Here is a 23,441-nt window from a genome sequence, read left to right as displayed (position 1 = left end):
CGTACAGCAGGAGAGGACGGTGTGGAGAATGGCAATACCTGGCCGCTGCCAGCAGGGTGGTGCATGGACAGCCTGGCAGAAGAGGCTGTGCCATGGAGGTGGAAAGATTGGCAACATCTCCCTGGCACACTCACCTTTCTGGATGCTCTTACCACCGCCAGAAGCACTCTCTTCACCAACACCAATGTTTTCCCTTAATAGTCTAGCTAATAGCGATCAACTACTTTGAGCCACATGAAAGGCAAAGGAGTCCCCATCGCTAGCAGCAGCATCCTTCTGGTGATCCTTCGACCCCGAGAACTGATGCTTCTGAATTATTGCCGACGCTGCCTAAAACAGCAAACCACGGCTGCTTTCCGCCTCTCTGAACCAGCGCACTGTCCTGCTGAAAGAAAAGCCCTCTGGCTGCACAGAGATGGAGCCGCAGGGCTTGACTGGCTGCCATCCATTCCCAGACCTCTTGGCAGATGGCTAGGACAGCTCCAAGCTATTCATTATGGCCGAGGACCCTCAAAGGTGCCTAAGTTCCATTGGACCTGGTCCCAAACACCAAAGCCTGGTAGACACTATGGTAGGTCACCGTGTTCTGTTTATTGACATGATGCAGACCATGGGGAAGAGGAGGGGACTACACGGCCTGTTAAATTCTGTCCAGTGGCACGTCCGTGCAAGGAAAAATCAGCTTGTGATAAAGTCACCAGTCTGGGACTCATGTCACCTCCGAATCACACACCTACACAGGTCAACATGGAGTCTGTGGCTACCATTGTCTTCTCCCGCAAGGCAATACACATCCTACCACGGAAGACATGTCTACCACTCCCTGCCAATACAGCATCATGCCACAAGCCCGTGATTTAGCCACCTCTCCTTCAGGGCCGTACAGTCCTGCCAGGCAGGCCTCGGCTATCCAGAACTCATTGCTTGGCACTGACTATCTTGCGAGCGCTTGCCCTGTATCGAGTCTTCCACATTTGGTTAAGCTTATGGGAAAAGGTTGGGATGAGACCATGCTCAGATCTCCTGGCCAGTCTGGTTACTGAGACAGACAACTCTGGTGGATGATCTCCTAATGATGGATGAACAGGAAGGACTGAGGCCATTAGATTTGTCATCCGCCTTTAACCCCATTGACCATGAGGTGTCACTGAGCGAGGTTGGTTCACAAGGTGCTCTCCATGAAGGCTCCGGACCTTTGGAGTTCACTTCCTGCCGGCCTTCAGGGGCCTACCTTTTCTCCTGGCTGGTGAGGAGATGAGCAGTTGGTAGGGATGGTAGCCATGGGTGGGACTCTGGGGAACGTGTGTGATATGGTGCTTATGTTGTCGTGGGGTGGTTGGATTGGCTTGGTGGGAACTGATGGGTCTGTTTCTTTATTTTTTAAAAGATTGTCAAGGGCACTGGATGGGCTGCTGCCTTCTCGAGAGGAAGGGTGGCCGAGTGGTTAGGACACAGGACTAGGGAGACCTGGATTCAAGTCCAGAACTTTGGGCCTGTCACTTAGCCTCAGTTCTCCTCTGTACCATGCACTGTCTCACCAGTGGTGTGAGGCTCGGTATATTAGAGATGGTGAGGTTATAAGGTGACATGGCAATGGGGCCACCTTAGCTAGATGATAGTGCATACAAATCCCAACGGATGCATCTTCTTCTTCCTCAGCCCCACTTCTGTGCCTTTATTCATAGAGGTTCAGCCAGAAAAGGCCAGTCTGGCCTCCTGCCCAACACAAGCCAGCGAACCTCATGCAGGAATTCCTGCATCCAGCTAATAATTTCTGTTCTAGTTTCATAGGGGAGTGGGCAGGATGTGTCATTCCGCAGCAATCTGGCTTGTTCCTCTACTCCCTTAGTTCTCAGCCCATGATCTAGCTACCTCCTGTCTCCTCCTGTGACCCCACCATGACCCCCAAGTCTCCTTACTTCAATGCCCCAGGCTCTGCACTGCTAAGAAAGGCTAAAAGACCACAGCCCCCCTCAACTGTTCATTTCGAATGAAGCTGAAGTCAGATCCTGGCTCTGCCACAGACTCCCTGTCTGGCCTTGGGCAAGTCACTTAGGCTCAGATCCTCAAAGGTATTTAGATGCCCAGCTCCAATGGCACTGGGAGATAGGTGTCTTAGTCTCTCTGTGCCTCCATCTGTACAGTGGAGATAACACCACTGCCCTGCCTCACAGTTCATAGGAGCTCAGGCTACAGTATCGGGGACCCTAAGTACCAGCGTTAGACAGGCAACTAGCAAAGGGCAGGTTTAACCAAGACTCTGGGAGCAGGGCGGCCGTGATGGTAGCGCTCAATCCGAGCAGAGCACTTTATACCCTGTCATTCAGCAGGATAATTGCTGTCTCCCGCGAATGTCCTCGGGAGATTGCCCAGGTAATTAAAGATTAATACAGGGATGGATCGCTTTCTAAATGTGGGGGAGGCTGAGCCCATTATTAGGGTTAATTTCTCTGACACCTTTCTCCCTCGACGAGGGGGGAGATTCCAAGGCCCAGAGGGAGGAAGGAGGTCGGAGGCCCTGGCAGGTCAGAGCAGAGGAAATGAATTCAAAGGACGTAGTTGAAGAGACAGTGACGGCAGCCCTACAGGAACTCCTTTTCCCCAGGTTAAAAATAACTTCAGACACTGGGGTTCTTCCCAGTAGCCAGGGGGGCGGGGAGCCCTCAAGGGCTCTTCTTCCCCCAACCCACAGGGCCCCCTCTGTCTGCTGTGGGGCTAGGTTAGGCTGGGCTGGCGCTTCCATTAGGTGACCCTAGGCGGTCGCTTAGGGTGGCAGGATTAGCGGGGCGGCATTTTGCTGCCCTCTGTGGAAATTTGGCGGCAGGGGGGTCCTTTCACTCCGGGTCTTCAGCGGAAATTCAGCGGCAGGTCCTTCACTCGCTCCGGGACCCACCACCGAAGTGTCCCAAAGAAGTGGAGCGGAAGGACCCCCCTGCTGTCGAATGCTCAGAGGAGCGCTGCTGCCTAGGGCAGCAAAAACCCTGGCGTCGCTTCTGGGGTTAGGGGCCAGGATATCACGAGGCTCAGAGGGGAGCAGGCAGCCTATGCCCTGCTAGGGTCAGCTCAGAGCAGCCCATCACCCAGCTCCTCTGTCCAGCAAGGCCTGTGGGGGCAAGCCAGCCCTACCCCAGGACAGCCTTGTAGCCCTTTAAACTAGCCCCTGGACTCCAGCCTGCTGCACCTCCAGCAAAGTCTTTCTCTTGTGAGTTGAGTTCAGTAGCTCAGCCGGAGGTTAAGGGTGGATGAGATTCTGCAGCCTGCTATGTGCCAGGGGCTGAACTAGATGATCATGAGGGTCCCTTCTGGCCTGAGAGTCTCTGAGTCCAGGAGTCTTGGAGGTGCTGGTGAGGGGAGAGGGAAGCCAGTATGGGATACATGTAGGGGAGATTGATTTACACAGAAGAATCAGTTCTGCAGGGTGCCGCTGAAACCGGAGACCAACGAACCAAAGCTGGGGTGAGAGTCAGCAATTAGCATCGTACGCTCGTGTTTATATTGGACTCCTGCATCTTGATTCTGTCCTGGTCTCCATCAGTCATGGATGGGAAACAGATGCAGCTAAACAAAATGGGGCGTGAGGCCTCTGTTTGGGGAAAATGGCTGTTTGGTGGGGGAATGGAGGGGGGGGCAGCACCCCTCAGAAACAGCCCCGACAGGGCAAGGAGGAGAAAGCTTCCAGGGTGTTAGGAGAGGAAGGTTGGCTTTGTTGATAAGGCACTGGGCTGGGATTCAGGATATCTTACTTGGATTAGAGATTTAAATTGTAAATGCTTTGGTGCAGGGACTGTCTTTCTGTCCTACGTTTGTACAGCACCAACCTCAGTGGGCTCTGGCACTACAATGATACAACTATAGAAAATAATAATAATTCCGGGTTCAATTCCCATCTCCGCTAGACGTAGACGCCAAATCACTGAGGCCGAGATCCTCAAAGCTATTGAGGAGTCTAACTCCAATTGATTGATAATGGGAGTTTGGTGCCTAAATAGCTTTGAGGGGCTGGGCCTGTTTTTCTCACGCCGTGTCAGTTCGGGGCCTAGCACAACGGGGCCCCAATCTCAGTTGGGGCCCTCAGGCACCTACAGTAATATAAATAATGAGGAGAATGCCTATAGCGCCTTTGGGATCACAAAGCACTTGACAGGCTGTATTCAGAGGGATCCCTTAACAGAAGGCGGGTGGCCAGTTCTGGGGTGGAACACAGCAGCCCCTCAGCACCATGCAACAGCAGTCATCCCCTATGACATGCTTAATGCCAGCTGCTCCCCTGCCCCTGTGGCTCTAAATGGATCGAAGCCCACAGCTGGGGGCCTGCAAAGTAATGAGAGGTGGACTCCATATCTGGGCAGAGTTTAGCAGCTGGGGGGGGGGCAGGTTGGGTCACAGGATGGGGTGTCAGCATTGAGAGGGCAGCAGGATTTAATGTACTCCACTTAGGAACAATCAGTTGCACACATACAAAATGGGAAATGGCTGCCTAGGAAGGAGTACTGTGGAAAGGGATCTGGGGGTGATAGTGGATTGCAAGCTGAATATGAGTCAACAGTGTAGCCCTGCTGCAAAAACAAGCAAACATCATTCTGGGATGTATTAGCAGGAGTATGGTGTTCAGTTCTGGGCACCATGTTTCAGGAAAGATGTTGACAAATTGGAGAAAGTCCAGAGAAGAGCAACAAAAACAATTAAAAGTCTAGAAAACATGACCTGTGAGGGAAGATTGAAAAAAACTGGTTTCAGAGTGGTACCGTGTTAGTCTGTATCAGCAAAAAGAATGAGGTATACTTGCGGCACCTTAGAGTCTAACAAATTTATTTGGGCATAGGCTTTTGTGGGCTAAAACCCACTTTATCAGATGCATGCAATGGAAAATACAGTAGGAAGATGTGTGTATATAAATACAGAGAACATGAAAAAAATGGGGGAGACTAATCAGTTAAGATGGGCTATTATCAGCCGGTGGAAAAAAATCTTTTGTAGTGATAATCAGGATGGCCCATTTCAAAACAGTTGACAAGAAGGTGTGAGTAACAGTAGGGGAAAAATTAGCATGGGCAGGGCCGGCGCTTCCATTTAGGCGACCTAGGCCGTTGCCTAGGGTGCCAGGATTTGGGAGAGCAGCATTTTGCCGCCCTCGGCGGTAATTCGGCGGTGAGGGGTCCTTCCACACTCTGGGTCGGCAGTGGCAATTCTGCGGCGGGTCCTTCACTCGCTCCAGGACCCACCGCCGAAATGCCCTGAAGACCGGGAGCGCGGAAGGACCCGCCGGCTGCAGAATTGCCACCAACGACCAGGAGTGTGGAAGGACCCCCGCCTAGGGCGCCAAAAACCCTGGCGCTGCTCCTGAGCTTAGGGAAATAGTTTTTAGCTTGTGTAATGATCCATCCACTCCCAGTCTTTATTCAGGCCTAATCTGATGGTGTCCAGTTTGCAAATTAATTCCAGTTCTGCAGTTTCTTGTTGGAGTCTGTTTTTGAAGTTTTTTTTGTTGAAGAACTGCAACATTTGGGTCTGTAACTGAGTGTCCAGGGAGGTTGAAGTGTTCTCCGACAGATTTTTGAATGTTATAATTCTTAACATCTGATTTGTGTCCATTTATTCTTTTGCATAGAGACTGTCTGGTTTGGCCAACGTACATGGCAGAGGGGCATTGCTGGCACATGATGGCATATATTGGTAGATCTGCAGGTGAACGAGCCTCTGATAATGTGGCTGATGTGATTAGGTCCTATGATAGTGTCCCATGAATAGATATCTGGACAGAGTTGGCAACAGGCTTTGTTGCAAGGACAGGTTCCTGTGTTAGTGTTTTTGTTGTGTGGTATGTGGTTGCTGGTGAGTATTTGCTTCAGGTTGGGGGGCTGTCTGTAAGCGAGGACTGGCCTGTCTCCCAAGATCTGTGAGAGTGAGGGATCGTCCTTCAGGATAAGTTGTAGATCCCTGCTGATGCTCTGGAGAGGTTTTATTTAGGGGCTGAAGGTGACGGCTAGTGGCGTTCTGTTACTTTCTTTGTTGGGCCTGTCCTGTAGTAGGTGATTTCTGGGTACTGTTCTGGCTCTATCAGTCTGTTTCTTCACTTCAGCAGGAGGGTATTGTAGTTGTAAGAATGCTTTATAGAGATCTTGTAGGTATTTGTCTCTGTCTGAGGGATTGGAGCAAATGCGGTTGTAGCTTAGAGCTTGGTTGTAGACAATGGATCGTGTGAAGTGGTCTGGATGAAAGCTGGAGGCATGTAGGGAAGTATAACGGTCAGTAGGTTTCTGGTATAGGGTGATGTTTATGTGACCATCGCTTATTAGCACTGTAGTGTCCAGGAAGTGGATCTCTCGTGTGGACTGGTCCAGGCTGAGGTTGATGGTGGGATGGAAATTGTTGAAATCATGGTGGGCTTCTTTTCCATGGCTCCAGATGATGAAGATGTTATCAATGTAGCACAAGTAGAATAGGGGCGTTAGGGGACAAAAGCTGAGGAAGCATTGTTCTAAGTCAGCCATAAAAATATTGGCATACTGGGACCATGCGGGTTAGGTTTTCTTTAGTCCGGAGAAGAGAAGCCCCAGAGGGGACATGATAACAGTTTTCAGGTACGCAAAAGGTTGTTATAAGGAGGAGGAAGAAAAATTGTTCTTCATAGCCTCTGAGGATAGGACAAGAAGCAATGGGCTTAAACTGCAGCAAGGGAGATTTAGGTTGGACATTAGGAAAAACTTCCTGTCAGGGTGGTTTAGCACTGGAATATATTACCTAGGGAGATTGTGGGAATCTCCGTCACTGGAGATTTTTAAGAGCAGGTTAGACAAACCCGTGTCAGGGATGGTCTAGATAATGCTTAGTCTGGCCATGAGTGCAGGGCATGGGACTAGCTGACCTCTCGAGGTTCCTTCCAGTCCTATGACTGTATGATTCTGTCATGGGGCAGTAGCAGGAGAGAGTGGGCAGCTGGGGGGTGCTGGCTGCGGGGTCGTTGGGGAGGGCTAGGTAGCTGCGAAGGGGGTGAGTGGACTCTTCTGAAGTAGCAAGGCATGGACTGGCCGCTGGAACATAGGCAGTGCCAGACTGAATCAGAACGGGGATCCGTCTAACCCAGGGCCCTATCTCTGACCGTGGCCAGAGGGAGGTGCAAGAAACCCCTGCAGCAGGGTGTTATGAGACAATCTGCCCCTAGGAAAAATTTCCTCCCTGCCCTTCCCTCCAACAGCCTCCCTGGCTCACACCCAGGCATGACGCCACTTCCTTTCTCTGCATGACCCTCAGGGAGGCAGCACTGAATGAATGTGTGCAGAAAACACCCCCCCACATCGCTCTCCCATTAACGACATACGCTAATTACTGGGCCGTTATGCCAGAGATGAGCTTGTGGCTAACAGTCCTGGGGGCTCCCAACAGGGCAGGAGTTCAGGGCGCCTGGGGTAGCAAAAAGCTCCCACTGCAGCTTGGGGCTGCCCCCCTGTTTGTGCGGCAAATTGTTCTGCTCTGATTACAGGGTTAACAGCAGCTTCCCCCCACCCCCACCCCCGTTGTTAGGGTAGTTGGTGCCTTTCCCTCTCCTGAGCTTCCCCTTCCTTATGGGGCTGGGTGGGTTGGGGGTTTGCTATTGGAATCCTGAGCTTCCCCCCACTAGGCTGCTGATTCAAATCCAGCCAGAGGGAAGGGCTTGTGAAACGAGCCACTGGCCTCGGTCCAGCGCCCGCTGGACAAGGAGCTCTATCATCCCCTTAGCACCGATGAGCAGGCTGGGGAGTGGATGGGCCGTGGTGAGTTAGGAACCTCAATACCTTTGAGGATCTGGGCCTGAGCTCTCGGGGAGAGGCAGGACAGTGTGGGGCCGTGATCTGGGGAGAGGGGACGTGGGTCTCCAGGGTTGTCAATCTGGCACCTTTCACCAGCACTAAACATGCTTCCTAATAATAAAACCCTTAATTTCCTGGGTTTTTATAAGCTCGGCTGCAGCTGCAAAGGGCTCTTGAATCTCCTCTTGTTCCAGTTGGGGTAACAGCCGCATACAGCTAAAGAAGTTGACTGTGCTAGGGCACGACAGAGCCCAGAGTGTTTGTCCTGCCACAGCTCCTGCCTTGGGCCAGTTTGCATTGCCACCAGTAGCTCAATTTGGGGTGAGGGTGGCAGGGGGCTCGATATAGTTCTATAAGTCTCTGTAGGAGCAACGGTATTGTATGGCTGTCCTGCAGGGCGGCACAGCTGTGGCAGCCACTCTCTTGCCCAAAGCCGCAGAGATAGAACCAGGAGCTTCCAGAGCTGCTACTGCTTGAGTTAAAAAGCCAAGGCTGCCTAGTCAGGGCAGTAACAGACTCATATCCTATGAGGCTCAGCATAGGCCTGTACCACTCGCTCACCGGGGGGTTACCCGCACACTGATCTCTCGCTCGCTCTCTCTCTCTCTGCTCCATTGCAGGCGTGACCTACTCGGACACCGTCAGCGCCACGGAGGCCTGCAAGCCGTGCACAGAGTGCGTGGGCCTGCAGAGCATGTCGGCTCCCTGCGTGGAGTCGGACGACGCCGTCTGCAAATGTGCCTACGGCTACTACCAGGATGAGGGGAGCGGCCAGTGCAAGGAATGCGACGTCTGCGAGGTGGGCTACGGGCTGATGTTCCCGTGCGGGGACGCTCAGAACACGGTCTGCGAGGAGTGCCCTGAAGGGACCTTCTCTGATGAAGCCAACCACATGGACCCCTGCTTGCCCTGCACCATCTGTGAGGAGAACGAGGTCATGATCAAGGAGTGCACCCCGATATCCGACGCCGAGTGCAGAGGTAATGGGCCCCGGCGTCCCTGTGCTGTGGAGCGTGGATCATGGTGGTTCAGATTAACACATTAGGGCCAAATCAAGCCCCATTATAGGCAATGGGAATTTGGCCCTTAGCTTCCTTGGGCTCATGATTTGTCCCTTGGTGACTTTCAGGTCAAAAGGAATAAGTCACCCAGCACGCCTTCCATTTCTGCCTCTCAAAGCATTTTCCCAAGGGTAGTTCTGGAGCATGAGCCTCACCTTACTGAAGGGGGAACTGAAGCACAAGGAGGGTGAAGTGATATGTCGATGGTCACAGTATGAGCCAGTGTCAAAATTAGAAAGAGTACCCAGGAGTCCTGGCATTCAGTCCCCTGCTTTGATTATAACACTGCTCAAATTGCTTAGAAAAGAACCCAGGAGTCCTGACTCCCAGTCCCAGCCCCCTAGACAATGTGGCCTCCCAGCAAACTGGGAACTTTAGAAGAACCCCCCTTCCGCTCCTGCTCCCCACCTTTCTGGGACGTAATGTAAAGCAGGACGTGCAGGGTTTGATTGTTCCATATGGTTCCACCTGTCATTTCAGACAGATCTGGCTTCCCCAGCAATGTCACCATGCCAATATAGAAACAGGTCCCAGATGAGCAATGGAACCAGGCACCATGTTCTCTGACTCTGCCTCCACGGCATGGCCTTGGCAGCTATCCCCCCAAGTCAGAGAGATCTCCTCCTGGCTAGCCCCCCCGCAGCTGCTTCTGCATCAGAGACAGGGGAATGGGTATACGGAAGTTTTTTCATATGGAAATTCTTTGACTGCCCATCTGTGTTCACCTGGGAGGCCCAGGGATTATATCAGAGGAGTGTGAGCTTGGCCAACTCCCTTAGTGGCTTTGTGCCTCAGTTTCCCCATGTGGATAAAGGGGATAATGGTGCTGTACCCAGTGGGTTACGGTGTTTGGGGATCCTCCAGTGAAAGACGCTATAAATGCAAAGCACTATCTGTCTCTGCTGTATCCCCGGGGCTGATACTGGTCATCCATCAGCTTAATTCAGTGCTGAACATTATGATTAAAACTGCTACACATAGTAGAGAAAGCAGCGTGGATCATAGGCTGCAGCCACTGGAATGCCTGGGGTCAGAGTGCTGGTTCTGGACAGTGGCTCTGCACACATCAGGGTAATAAAGCAGCAGCCCCAAGGCTAGCAGGGAAATCGAGGATGAAATACTGTCTCAGATGCAGCCCTGGGGATTTCAGGGGATTTCAGGTGTTCTGACCACGTGGCTTTGTATCTGCTGCTTCCAGCTCTCACGTGGCTTGCAAACATCTGTCCTGCACTGGCGGCTGGTCTGGTGTGTTTCCAAGGGGTCTATGACTTCCCGGCAACGGCAGCATCTTGGCTTCAAGGTGAAGCCCAGCTCATGTGGGGAGGGATGTGCCCAGAGGCCTCTGCTGGCTGCATTTAAGAATAATAGGCCTGCCTGGTAGTTACAGGAACCTGGAGCAAAGAGGAGACGTTTAATAGCTTCAGACGCTTTATTTGTGGCAGTTGGAGCCTGGCAGTCCTGGCCTTCTGCAAAATGGCATTTGCAGCTGGCGGGCCCCTAATGGGAATTAATTGAGACGCTTAGTCGCTGCCAGGCCTAGGGGCTGCACTGCCCCACGAGGAGCTAGTGTGCCTCATTTGGGGGAGTGGTGATGTGGAGCGGACACAACTTCTCTGAGATTCCTGGGGCACAAGGCCCAGGGACAACGTCTCCCTAAAATCCTACAGCAACCCCATGTAGTTCAGGACCTGCTGGCTCCAATGAGGCTCAGTGCCTGGCAGAACCAGGCAGGGCAGAGGATTCAGGGGACCTGGAGCAATGTGGGGAAGCTGCGGCGCTTGTACTCACCCTGTGGCTGTCTGGGTCTTTGGCGGCATTTCGGCAGCAAGGGGTGCTTCAGTCGCGCCGCGTCTTCGGCAGCACTGAAGGGCCCCCCGCTGCTGAAATGTTGCCAAAGACCTGGACCGCCGCCGGGCCAGGGCTCAAGGGGCCCCTGCGGAGCCTGGGGCAAATTTCCCCACTTGCCCCCCCCCCCCACCCCGGGCAGCCCTGGAACTGGGCCAGTTGGCATGTGGGATCAGTGACTGTTTTCTGAGGCTCCGCTGTGCCACCCCTCAGGAGGGGTGCAGGGCCGGGCTGCATTTTGCTGGGGAATTGTGTTAAGAAGAGGGAAGTAAGGAATTGGGAGCATGGGATAATGCTTCAGTTCTCCCCTGGGATTATTGTGGATTCAAATCTCAGGACAGGGGAAACAGACCAGAGGGGTTGGGGGGTGAGACAGAGCAAATGCACGCAGCCCTGCAGGGAATGGTAAGCTCTGGCCTGTTGGCTTCAGTCCCTCAGCTCCTTTGCTGTTTCTTCTAATGCCCATGTTGAGTTCTGGTCCTGGCGTGTCATGTCAGTGGGATCCGGAATCGGGATAGGGATTGAGCTCTGGTGTAAGGAATGAGCACTCAGGGCCAGCTGGGGATCGGCTGTAATGTCAGCCTGGGACTTTGCCTCAGCCCCTCAAAGATATTTAAGCTCCTCACTTCCACCTAGTCACTCTGGGCAGAGAAGAGGCAGGCCTGGGCCTGGGAAGTTTATGGTCCAAGGTAACCCACTGGTGGGTGTGAACTACCAGTCCCAGGTCCCAGAAGAGGTGAGTCTGTTACAGCCCTAGCTAAGGCACTGGGCTTACACTACAGTAGCTTATGGTTTTTTACTTTGGTTTTTTTAGCTCTGAAGGTTCCCGGTTCAATCCCCCAGGGTGCAGGCCAACCGAAATTACATGCAGATTAGCACTGTAATGGTTTACACAAAATGTCACCCGTGTAGGGAAGGGATGCCATTTATCGGAGGAGCAACAACGCACATGATCTGATTCCCTTTGTTAGAGGATCAGCTTCTGTCATCTGGCAGTAACCTAATGTTCCCCCAGGCTGAGTCCTCTACTGCCCCAGCCATGCTGATGACACTTCACGGAGAGGCCCGTTCCCTGAGGGATTTCCCAAAAGGGGCAGCCCTTTATTTAGAAAGCTCATTAGCAGGATGAATGGCCCAATGGGCTGGTGGCAGGGGTGGGGGAGGGCACTGGTTTCCTCCTTTGGTTGGAGACGTAGTTATGCTCCCTGCCCGGAGCACAGAAGTAGAGAAGAGACCATTGTGCCATGGGAGTCTCTGATTCACGGCTGCAAGGCAGGGGGAGTTCTGGGCAGCCCTTTCTGGCTGATCCCTTTACAGGGTTGAATAAATGGAGCCAGAAGTCAAGACACAAAGGGCAGGCTTTGTTAGCAGGATTTTATGTTCAGGGGCATGAGGGGTGGGATCAGAGCCCAGCAGGAAATAGCCAGGAAGGCCTCCCAAGGGCTTGCTCTGAAAGGACAGCGTGGGATGCCACAGGAGGAGTCTGTCCCAGCCCAGCCGAAGGCGGTGTGCAGAGTAGGGAGGGCTGCCAGTTGCTTTAAGCACTTCTTCTGAACCAGGAACAATTGCCAGCCTGAGAAAGTACCTCTGGATCTGGGTTTGCTCTTGTGCCAGGCCCCGTGTGGCGCTTTAGTTAGACAGTTCCTATGGCAAGGGTCGGTGACTCGGCAGGCTCCATGGCCCTGCTTGCATTGTGATTCACCCTTAGCTGGAGGGGATGGCAGAGGGGCCTGTGTGTGCATTCAGATGGGCAGGTTTTTTTTTAACAGTTCTGGACAGGCATTGCTCCTGGAGCAAGGGTTCATCTGCAGTGTGTTTCTGACACGGCTCTCAGAGGGCAGTCTGGCGTGGGCGCGCTCTGAGCTGGGCATGGCAGAGCAGGAACTTGGACAGCTACCTGAAGGGGATTGCTGAGGTCAGTCCTGATTTAGAGCGCATGAGCAGCCTAGAGTGAAGGATACCAAAGGTCTAGAGCCACAGGCAGCAGCATGGACCATTCCAACTGCTGGGACTAGAACCCCAGGCTGCAGCATGGACCATTCCAACTGCTGGGACTAGAACCCCAGGCTGCAGCATGGACCATTCCAACTGCTGGCACTAGAACCCCAGGCTGCAGCATGGACCATTCCAACTGCTGGCGCTAGAACCCCAAGCTGCAGCATGGACCATTCCAACTGCTGGCGCTAGAACCCCAAGCTGCAGCATGGACCATTCCAACTGCTGGTGCTCGAACCCCAGGCTGCAGCACGGACCATTCCAACTGCTGGTGCTCGAACCCCAGGCTGCAGCATGGACCATTCCAACTGCTGGCGCTCGAACCCCAGGCTGCAGCATGGACCATTCCAACTGCTGGTGCTCGAACCCCAGGCTGCAGAATGAACCATTCCAACTGCTGGCATTCGAGCCCCAAACTGCAGTGTGGACTAGTCCAATTGTTGGTGCTAGAACCCCAGGCTGCAGCATGGACCATTCCAACTGTTGGCCCTGGAACCCATAGCCTGCAGCATGGACTATTCCCAATGTCGGTGCTAGAGCTAGAAGGTGGATCGCTCCATACTCGTGTAGCAGACAGGTCATCAGGCAATGGAGAAAGCAGCAGATTTGGGAGGATCGGTGGCACCAGAGAGAGTTAAAACAGCTCAGCTGTCATGCTCCCCTGGCAATGGGATGCTGTATGCAGCAGAGGCTCCAAGCACCAGCGCTCCAAGCACGTGCCTGGGGCGGCAAGCCATGGGGGGTGCCCTGCTGGTCCCTGCGAGCAAAAAAGCTAGAGCCGCCCCTGGCTGTAAGCCTCAGAGACTGTTTCTTGCAAGAGACTATAAAATCACAGGCCCGCAGGCCTTGCCTTCTCCTGCCCTGCTCGCCTCCCCTGCCACCTTTCATAACCTTCCCATGACTGTTTTCTGTCTTTTCCCTGGCAACAAAGGGTTAGGGCCCTCCCTGCATCACAGGTACAAGATGAGACACATTTTCTTCACCTGGCATGCCTAGGTGCGGTTCTTGGCTGAACACGGGGAACCAGCCAATAGGAAAATGTTTTCCTCCCTCCCAGGACCGGAAGGACAGGGTGTGTCCCAGCAGGCTGACAGAGCAACGAGGCATGATGGAGGGTAGGAGCGTCTGGGCACCGACGAGAAGAGAACAAACTGGGAACCCTGCTACTCACTGACTCTGAATGAGCATGCAGGCTACTCGCTGTATGACTCGTGCCAGTGAGCTCGAGGGAGGGGATCCAGGTGAAACAGGGAAGACCCTAGCTCCGTTCCTGACTCCATGCCTGTTGTGGAGACAGGTGGCGTTCCTGTACACAGGTCTCACGGCAGATGTGTGTTTGCTGCGTGATAGCTATGTCTGCAGGTTAGATAGCACAATAGTCCTGTGTATTAAAACCAGTGTGATGGTGAGCCCTAATTGAGGTTGGGGCCCCATTATGCTAGGCCCTGTACAGACCCAGAGTAAGAGAGTCCTTGCCCTGATGAGCTAAGGGGCTGATCCGCAAAGGTATTTAGGCACCTAACTCCCATGGATTTCAGTGGGAGTTAAGCACATAACAGCTTTGGGCCTACAGCCTAAATAGCCAAGGAAGACAGTAGAAATGGTATTATCGCCATTGTACAGATGGCGAACCGAGGCCCAGAGAGAGTGACTCAAGTTCACACAGGACAGTCTGAGATGGCTAGGAGCTGAACCCCTCTCTCAAGTCTTGGACCCCTGCCCACAAGCCCATCCTTCCTGTGCAGGAGAAGGAGATGTATATGCACAGTGCAGCACCCCGGCAATGCTAGGCTTCTGTTGCCTGGGTGGAGTTGATCCACCGAACAGCCCCTGAGGGTTTGTTACTGCTGCTGCGACGCAACCGGGCTCCAGGCGGAAAGTAGGGCTGAGAAAAGGAGCAGCAGAAAGAACATGTCTCACCTCAGGCTCTGATCTAGTCAAATTTCATCAGCAAAGTGGGGTTGGGCCAGGCCAGCACTATAGTGAGAGATCTTGCAGGAAAAAAACCTGGCCATTCGTGATAATCACATGTGCTGTGGGCACATCTCCCAGGAGCAGGAGATGGGATGTTAACCGGTGTTCTGGCAAAACTCAACCGCCACAGCAATTTAATCTCCTGCCATGCAGGATTGAGCCTGACAATGTCTTCTAGTGAGTCATCCTGCATAGATGTCAATATCTCCAGGGGTGGAGCTTCCATTGGAAGACTATCACACAGTCACGTAGATCCTACTGTTGAGGATGTTTCTCTTGATATTTATCCTGCATCATATTACTTTTTTTTTTTTTAACTATCCTGTTATGTCTAGTTACAACTTCTTGGACCAGTCTCTTTGATACTGACATAGTTGTGGCTTTAGGTGGCCTGTCCCACCTTGGTTATTACTTATTCAAGAGAATTGTGTTTGGATGAGTATAATCTGACACCCTAAATTCCTTCTCAATGTTCCCCTGGCAATGGGTATTCTTGGCTCCTCTCTTCCATAAATTGTAGGCCAGTGCTGCTGTACAGAGCCAGCTCTGAGGAAGGGACTGAAGGGCAGGAACAAAATCCATTTGCGCCATAGACAATTTGTGAAAAGAATCCATTCTGAGAGGTAATGTGAGGAAAATCAGTGGATCTGATTTTTATTCCTCGCTCTCCCACTTACCTGCTGGGTGACTTTTGGCACACCACTTCCTCTTTGTCCTTTGGCACGTCTCTTTAGATTGTAAGCTCCTTCGGGCAGGGACTTTCTCTTACTAAGTGTCTGTGCACTGCCCTGCAATAGGGGGGTCTCACCTCAGGGTAACTGAAATACAAATAAGAAGAACATAAGAGCATAAGAATGGCCATACTGGGTCAGACCAAAGGCCCATCTAACCCAGTATCCTGTCTTATGACAATGGCCAATGCCAGATACCCCAGAGGGAATGAACAGAACAGGGAATCATCAAGTGATCCATCCCCTGTCACCCCTTCTCAGCTCCTGACAAACAGAGGCTAGGGACACCATCCTTGCCCCTCCTGGCTAATAGCCACTGATGGACCTATCCTCTATGAATTTATCTAGTTCTTTTTTGAACCCTGTTATAGTCTTGGCCTTCAGAACATCCTCTGACAAGGAGTTCCACAGGTTGACGTTGTCTGAAGAAATACTTCCTTTTGTTTGTTTTAAGCCTTCTGCCTATTCATTTCATTGGATGAGCCCCTAGTTCTAAACCTGAACCAAGGTTAATTTTAGGTGTGTTTGAGGTTGGAGCTGAACACTTTGCAGACCACTAAAAAGCTGCCTCATCTCCACCCCAGAGGAGGCTGCATTTCAGTGATGAGTGCACAGCTTCCTGGTTACATGCTCTACTGCAATGGCCATTGGATGAACAGTGCCCCACATTCTTGCTAAGAATCTGCATTGCTCTGTGTCCTGTTAGACATTCTAACTGCTTGCTTCTTCTTTGCTTTCAGCCTTCCCCAGTGGTGACCCTTACCTGTGAGGGAGGCCATCAGGTTACTGCAAACCATGCTCAAATGATCATCGCGGTTGCCTGCCCTGCCTTTCATCTCTTCCCTGACCTGCTTCCCCCCTTGCATAGCCTCATCTACACAGTCTGCAGTCCCAGAAGCTCTGCTTGTTGCTGTCTTTTCATAGTGGGATGCATTTGCTCTGGTGCTGAGTGTACCAGGCAGCGGGTAGCCTAATAGCCATGCTGCCAATTTCTATGTGATGTTCCTAGACAACGGTGCTACAAAGGAGCGTGTGGCTTATTAATCTTCCCAGTCCAGAATCGCTTCCCGCACTGCAGACTGGCCTCCCGCTGTCAGCCGCTCCCAGTTTCCATGCCACCCATGGTATTTGGGAGCAGCACTGCGTTTCTGAAGCCCTTTTCGATCTGCTTGGCGCTCCAGATTTCACGCCCTTTAGAAAGTGACAGGTCAAACCCCTGCGGTCCTTGAGCGTCAGGAAAAAAGCCTCCAATAAACAAAAGCTGGTAAAGAGCAAAGGGCAAAAATGGTTCTGAGCTGGCTGGAGGCAGGATCAGCCATCCCAGGGTGGAGAAAGGGTATGGAAAATATTCGGCGCTCTCTGGCATTACATGCCTGCATACAAAGGCTGCCACCTGCAGGGATATGTGACGCTGACCTGCCAGAGCTAATGAGAGGGACTAATAAGAGTGAGGAATGGGAGGCTTGGTAGATTAGTTACACAATGCGCAGCACATGATAACCAAAGCACTACCAAGGGTGTGCTCTGTTTAGGGTTAGCAGACAGTGGTTAGAGATGGGTTCAGGCTGCAGAATTCAGGGGTCTTAGGCTGTGGGCCTCCCACCTCTGCCAGGAAGTCCTGACAGCCTTTGGGCAGGTTTAGTTACACCTGAGATAAAAGGCTCCTCTCGCCCTGAGCCCCACTGGAGAGCGTCAACGGTGATGATTGTGCAGTACCTGTTTTCATAGCTCGCCCATCCATATGGCATGGTGGGGAGAGATGGCTAACACTATTAAGGGCTCCAGAGGGGTGTGTCTATGTGAGGAGGGGGCAGGGCCTCATCTTGGCTCCTCCCCCTGGGTGCCAGCTGAGCTTCATTGGGAGACTGCTGGCTACCGTCTCCCAAAGGGTGACAAGTCTCACTGCCCAGCGCCTCTGGAGGCGTTATGCCTCGCCTCCCCCTTCTGTACGGTGCCATTCCTGAGTGCTACAGAGGAGAAAGGGAAGTGGGGTGAATTGCCAGCTCCATTTTTATTCCCCTTGGCAGATCTGCACCCACGCTGGACACCTCGGACCCCAACCCTGATGGGGTCTGACAGCCCCGTGCCTTTCACCAAAGACCCGTACGATACCGAAAGCATCGCCAGCACTTTCGCAGATACAGTCACCACCGTCCTGGGTAGCTCCCAGCCAGTCGTGAGCCGCGGCACTGCTGATAACCTCATCCCTGTCTACTGCTCCATCCTGGCAGCCGTGGTGGTGGGGCTAGTGGCCTACATTGCTTTCAAAAGGTAGGCAGGGGCCAATGCCCTGGGGGATTCTAGGATGGAGGGAGGGATCCAGGAGTCGGGGAGGCTGCCGGCCTCAGACTGAGACCCAGGGCCGTTACTGCCTTCTCTAGCAGCACCTGATTGTCTTGGGACCTGTGGTGATAATGGGTCGGATCTCGAGTTTTACACAGATTTACACTTCGCACTGGTGTAAATGACAGCACTGAAGGGGCACCTATGGGAGTTGGGCACTCATCTCCTATGGAAGGCCAAGAGGAGTTGGGCACTCACCTGTCCTGCAGTGCAGAGCAATGGAGAATGGGGCCCTATATGGTCTCTCTCGCCTATCTTGCTCTTTCTTTAGCTTGCTCCTTTCCCTTGGGGGGCTGCTTGTAATTCTGAGACATTCTGCAATGCCGTCACTTTCAGGGTCGTGCACCCTCTCACCCCCTTTGTGCTGGGGTTTGCACCTGGTGCCTATGCAGGTCGCAGCTGGTTCAGTGTTTGCACAGAGGGCTACAACTTCTCCACATACCCACGCGCTGGAAATAATCCCTTATCACTGTTATTCCTAGGGAGGAGGCTGAATTCTCTGCCATTGACTAATCAGTGATGCCAGCAGAGGTGCTTCTATACCCCCCTCCAAAGACATTCCCATGTGCGCACCCACAAGCGTGTTCGCACATGCACACCACACAGTTTACGTTTGCATATTCTCACCCAACTGCCTGTGTGCACTGAGTCACTAAATTCACCTTCAGCTGCCTGTGCGCTCACAATCTCATGTACCTTTGCATTTCGCTCCGTGCAATGCTTCACACGCACGCACACACCCACATGCTGTTTCACAGGCATTTCCACATGCACACAGCAAAGCGCATCAACACATGCCTTTACATGCGTGCACACATGGTTTAACATGCATTTATATCAGCACACACAAGCATGGCTGTATTATTGATCAAAATGCAGCCATTTGATTAGCCCTATACTTGCTGGCCATTATTAAAAACATTCAAGAGAGCAAATCATAGAAGCGTAGCAAGAGGTCTTTTAGTCCAGTCCCCTGCACTCAAGGCCGGACAACCTTATGACCAACCTCAGCGAAATTTATTGTCTTAAGACAAAATAGTACAATACGAAAAGGATGTTTATGTATCACTCCCTATTTTTATGGTAGACCCATTTACAAGTTAAAAGCTTTCAATATAACACCCAAGACTAACATTCACCTATCAGCTTTTTTTACCTTTTTTGTCCTGGTACCAGAGTGTGCCCCTTAGCTCCTTTTGAACAAAGCACTCCACACCACGCCATGAAGACAGGCTCTGCGTTGTACCAGAGCAGGACATGCGTGTGTCTTGATTTGGACAGGATTTGTATTTGCTAATGCTAAATGCCGTCTCTCGCTTTGCAAAGTATTGTGGGAGGTATCACTCTTAATGTAAGTGGGCAAGCGTGACCCTAATACAACTTAGTGCTAACATCCATATATAATATAAATGTATATAATATCAATATGGTGGGTACTACATACACCTCTACCCCACTATAACGCTAAGTGCCATCTCTCAGAGAGGTGTATTAACTGCATCGTTGGACGAACCTGCGTGGGAAGTGTCTACAGTATGGCGCTACAGCTGCAGCACTGTCACTGTGCATCTGGAGGGTAGCCATACCCTCGCTCCTCATTTATACCTCGCTGAGACTTAGACAGCCAGTCCTTTGAGGCAAGGAGAGTCTCTTTGTTCTGGGATTGTACAGCACCTAGCACCCTGTGGGGGGTCTTGATTCATTACTAAGGCTTCCAGGTGTTACTGCAATACATCATAGTAATCAGTGTCACGATGCTGGAGCCTGGATCTCTAAGGCCAGCGGGTCTGGCTATCTGCTGCTTTGCCCTCGTATCAACATTTATACCAGCACTGCAAAGGCAGACTGGGCACAAAGGGGCAGGACAGGGAGAATGAGGCTCTGTGACTCTGGCTGACTTACAATAAGATCCAGGTAAGAGGCTGGTGGATGCGGCAGAATTGGCTGTTTCATTCTTCTTTGCTGGTCCCATCTGCAGGTGGAACAGCTGCAAACAGAACAAACAAGGTGCCAACAACCGCCCTGTCAACCAGACCCCCTCTCCGGAAGGAGAGAAGCTTCACAGCGACAGCGGGATCTCCGTGGACAGCCAGAGCCTTCATGACCAACAGCCACCAACACAGACTGCACAGGTGCAGGGTAAGGTTCATCCACCAAGCTGCGCTAGGGTGGGCCCGGGGCTGGGAGAGCAAGGAGGAGTCTGCAGTTCATGGCTGGGGAGCCCTGGTGGAGCTGAGAGGGTCAGACATGGTATGGCAGGGAAGGGGAGCTGCAGGTCAGGATCGGGGTAGGAGTGGCTGGACAAGGGTTGCAGATTGGAACAGGGGGGCAGTGAGGAGCCCAGGACTGAAACAGTGGGGTGATGCTGCAAGTCCAGACTGGGGAAATGATACACAGGAGGGTACAAGTCACAGGCATCCCCCGGTTTGCCAGTGTGTAAGAAGCACTAAGCTGCCCGCCCCCGATCCTGGTGCTCTCCTGGGCTTTCTGACCCCTCCTGGTTCAGTTTCACCTCCCAAAGGCTGTAGTGACCCTGCTCTGTCCCTCCTCTTCCCTGCACAGCTGTGAAAGGAGACGGGAACCTCTATACCAGCCTGCCGCCGAACAAGCAAGAGGAGGTGGAGAAACTGCTGAACAGCTCCCCAGAGGACACTTGGCGTCACCTGGCGGGGGAGCTGGGCTACAAGGAGGATCACATAGACTCCTTCACGCAGGAGGAGTGTCCTGTCCGGGCCCTGCTCTCCGACTGGTCCAGCAAGGACAGCGCCACCATGGACGCCCTTTATTCCGCCCTGCGTCGAATCCAGCGGGGAGATATTGTGGAGAGCTTGTACAGCGAGTCAACCGCCACGTCGCCGGTGTGAAGGGAGGGGTTGGAGAGGCGCTCCCAGCCAGCCCCTCTGCGACCCCACGGAGATATCAGCCGGCGAGAAGATGTGAAGGAAATGGGGTTCCCGCCTGGGTCCCCCGCTATTTACGAACTGACCTCTTATTTTCAGTATTGTCTCCTTTTTTCCATCACCCTTTCCCCTGGCGGACTGGCCGATGCTAAAGCAGAAGGGATAGAGCAAAGGCCACCGGGGGCTGTGGCCTCCTTCGGTCTTGCTGGGACCTTGGAGCGCTTGACGGCTTCGGAGCATCTTGTATGAGCAGAACAATCTCTTGTGCACCCCCTCGAACCCCAACAATACGTCTCCAGTAGCTGCAACAATGACCGCGTTTGCTCTTGCTCAGGTCTCTCCTCTTTCTTTCTCTGTCTGCTTCGTTCCCTCTCTTCCACTCCCCCTCTGAGGATCTTCCTCTGCCCCCCACAATATCCACCCCCTTCTGTTTGCCCCTGGTCACCAGTTGCTCTCCCTTTGAATTGCATCTGCCAAGCCAGGAAGGACAGACCCGACTGAATTCAGAGAGAACTGGGTGGATTTCAGGGCTAACATTTGAGTGAAGATGTTATTAACAGAGCATTGGGATGGAGGGTGGGGAGCAGAGGGATGTAATTAGAAAGAGCTACCCAAGGATGCAGCATGGGGGAAAAAGGGCTTCTGACACATTTGTGCCTCTGCACTGTCCTTGGGAGTGGGTGAGGGGACTTTGTTTCTAGCAGGCACAATCTATGCTGTGAATCATGAAACATACAGCGTGCGCTTTGGCAAGAGATCCACGTGCCTCCGTGACACGCACATGCCTCATTCTTGGAAGAGTTTGCCTTGGTCATTAGCAGCCAGACTGTCTAACACATTAAGAAACAATCTAGTTACCTATGGAATAATGTCATTTGCCTGCCCTAGGTGCTCAGCGGTCAATCGCCAGCACCTTCCCAGGCACTGAGCTCTCCTGGGCAGACGTCACCTTTGTTAGAGCCACCAAATTCCAGTGGAGAATAGCAAACCGCTAACGGTGCCTGGGAAAGCAGAAAACAATTGCCATCCACCACGCTGCAGGTCAGCCATCAATCCTGGTGCTGCCATGGAGAGCTGGAGCAGCTGCTGTCATCCCAGACCTCTCCTTATTGCACCGGTGAGACACTAGGAGACAGGCTCTGTGCCCTTCCTCGGATCAGTGAGCCACTCACTATGGGCTACAACATATCACGCTGCTACATTAGCAGCCGACGAGCAAGGGGAAAGTGGGGCTGGGCGACCTTAGTGATGGAGTCAATTTTATCCTATATGGGTTCTTAGAGCATGATCAGTACTGTAGTATCTGAGCTGGTACAGATGAGGCTTGAAAGAGTCACTCACTCACTCATGCCCGTCACCCCAGTCAGGGTATGGGCCGCCAACAACAGATCTCCAGAGTCCTCTATCCTGGGCCATTTGTTCTAACTGGTTCCAGGTATAGCCCATTTTTTTGCTATCAGCCTGAAGGTCACGTCACCAGGTGTTTCTTGGACGGCCTCTTTTCCACTTGCCTTGGGGGTTCCACTGCAATGCCTGTCTGGTGATGTTAGTTGGCTGCTTGTTTAGTGTATGTCCTATCCAACCCCACCTTCTCCTTCTGATTTCCTCCTCTGCTGGGAGTTGACAGGTCCTCTCCAAGAGGTGGATGTTACTGATGGTGTCTGGCCAGCAGATCTGGAGAATCCTTCTGAGGCAGCTATTTATGAAGGTCTGGATCTTCCTGATGGTTGTTTTGGTTGTCCTCCAGGTTTCAGCTCCATACAATAGGACTGATTTCACATTGGAGTTAAACAGTCAAATTTTTATTGCCAAAGACAGCTTTCTAGAGCTCCAGATGTTCTTGAACTGTAAGAAGGCTGCTCTTGCCTTATCAATCCTTACTTTGATGTCTGCGTTTGTGCCACTCTGCTGGTCGATGATGCTACCTAGGTAGGTGAAGGACTGCACTTCTTCCAGGGGGCTTCCATTCAGTGTGACTGGGTCATTGCTGGTGGAGTTAATCCTAAGGATCTTGGTCTTGTCCTTGTGAATGTTGAGGCCAACCTGTGATGACGTGGCTGCCACTACGTTGGTCTTCTCTTACATCTGCTGTTTACTGTGTGAAAGGAGTGCAAGGTCATCAGCAAAGTCCAGGTCATCAAGCTGGGTCCACAACATCCACTGGATTCCGTTCCTACGCTCGTAGGTGGATGTCTTCATAATCCAATCGCTGACAAAGAGAAAGAGAAGTGGTGACAACAAGCATCCTTGCCTGACTCCAGTTTGCACCTGGAAGCTGTTAGTAAGCTGCCCTCCTTGGATCACTCTACAGTATATACTGTCATATGAGTTCTTGATCAGGTTGACCACCTTTGCTGGGATGCTGTAGTGCCGAAGGAGCTTCCAAAGGGTCTCTCGATCCACGCTATCGAACGCTTTCTCATAGTCAACAAAACTGATGTACAACGAGGAGTTCCACTCTATAGACTGCTCGACTATGATGCGAAGCATTGCTATCTGGTCCGTGCATGATCTGTTCTGCCGGAAAGCTGCCTGTTCATCTCATATCTGTGGATCGACAGCATCCTTCATTCTCTCTAAGAGGACTTGGTTAAAGACCTTCCCTGGTACCGACAGGAGTGTGATTCCTCTATAATTGGCACAGTTGCTAAGGTCTCCTTTCTTGGGGATTTTGATGAGATATCCCTCTTTCCAGTCTACTGGAATCACTTCTTCTTCCCGTATCTTCTCAAAGAGGGGGTACAGCATTTCCACTGAAGCATCCAGGTCTGCTTTCAGGGCCTCTGCTGGGATGTCATCAGGTCC

The 23,441-nt window shown here is 52.3% G+C and overlaps 1 protein-coding gene across 1 annotated transcript in view; it reads left to right on the top strand.

Annotated features, from left to right (window-relative positions):
* NGFR (nerve growth factor receptor) overlaps nt 1-22,826 on the top strand; it is a 36,422-nt gene extending 13,596 nt beyond the window's left edge. The window contains exons 3-6 of the mRNA XM_050935202.1: nt 8,408-8,767; nt 17,421-17,664; nt 19,715-19,875; nt 20,299-22,826. Of these exons, the coding sequence (XP_050791159.1) occupies nt 8,408-8,767; nt 17,421-17,664; nt 19,715-19,875; nt 20,299-20,600 (1,067 nt within the window). The 3' untranslated portion in view covers nt 20,601-22,826. The remainder of the gene's footprint in view (nt 1-8,407; nt 8,768-17,420; nt 17,665-19,714; nt 19,876-20,298) is intronic.
* The last annotated feature ends 615 nt before the right edge of the window (nt 22,827-23,441 follow it).

This window comes from Gopherus flavomarginatus, chromosome 25 (genome assembly GCF_025201925.1).
Source record: "Gopherus flavomarginatus isolate rGopFla2 chromosome 25, rGopFla2.mat.asm, whole genome shotgun sequence".
In the NCBI taxonomy this organism is placed as follows: Eukaryota; Metazoa; Chordata; order Testudines; family Testudinidae; genus Gopherus; species Gopherus flavomarginatus.
Note: the sequence above shows the minus strand (reverse complement) of the source record. Positions and strands in the feature narration are given on the sequence as shown.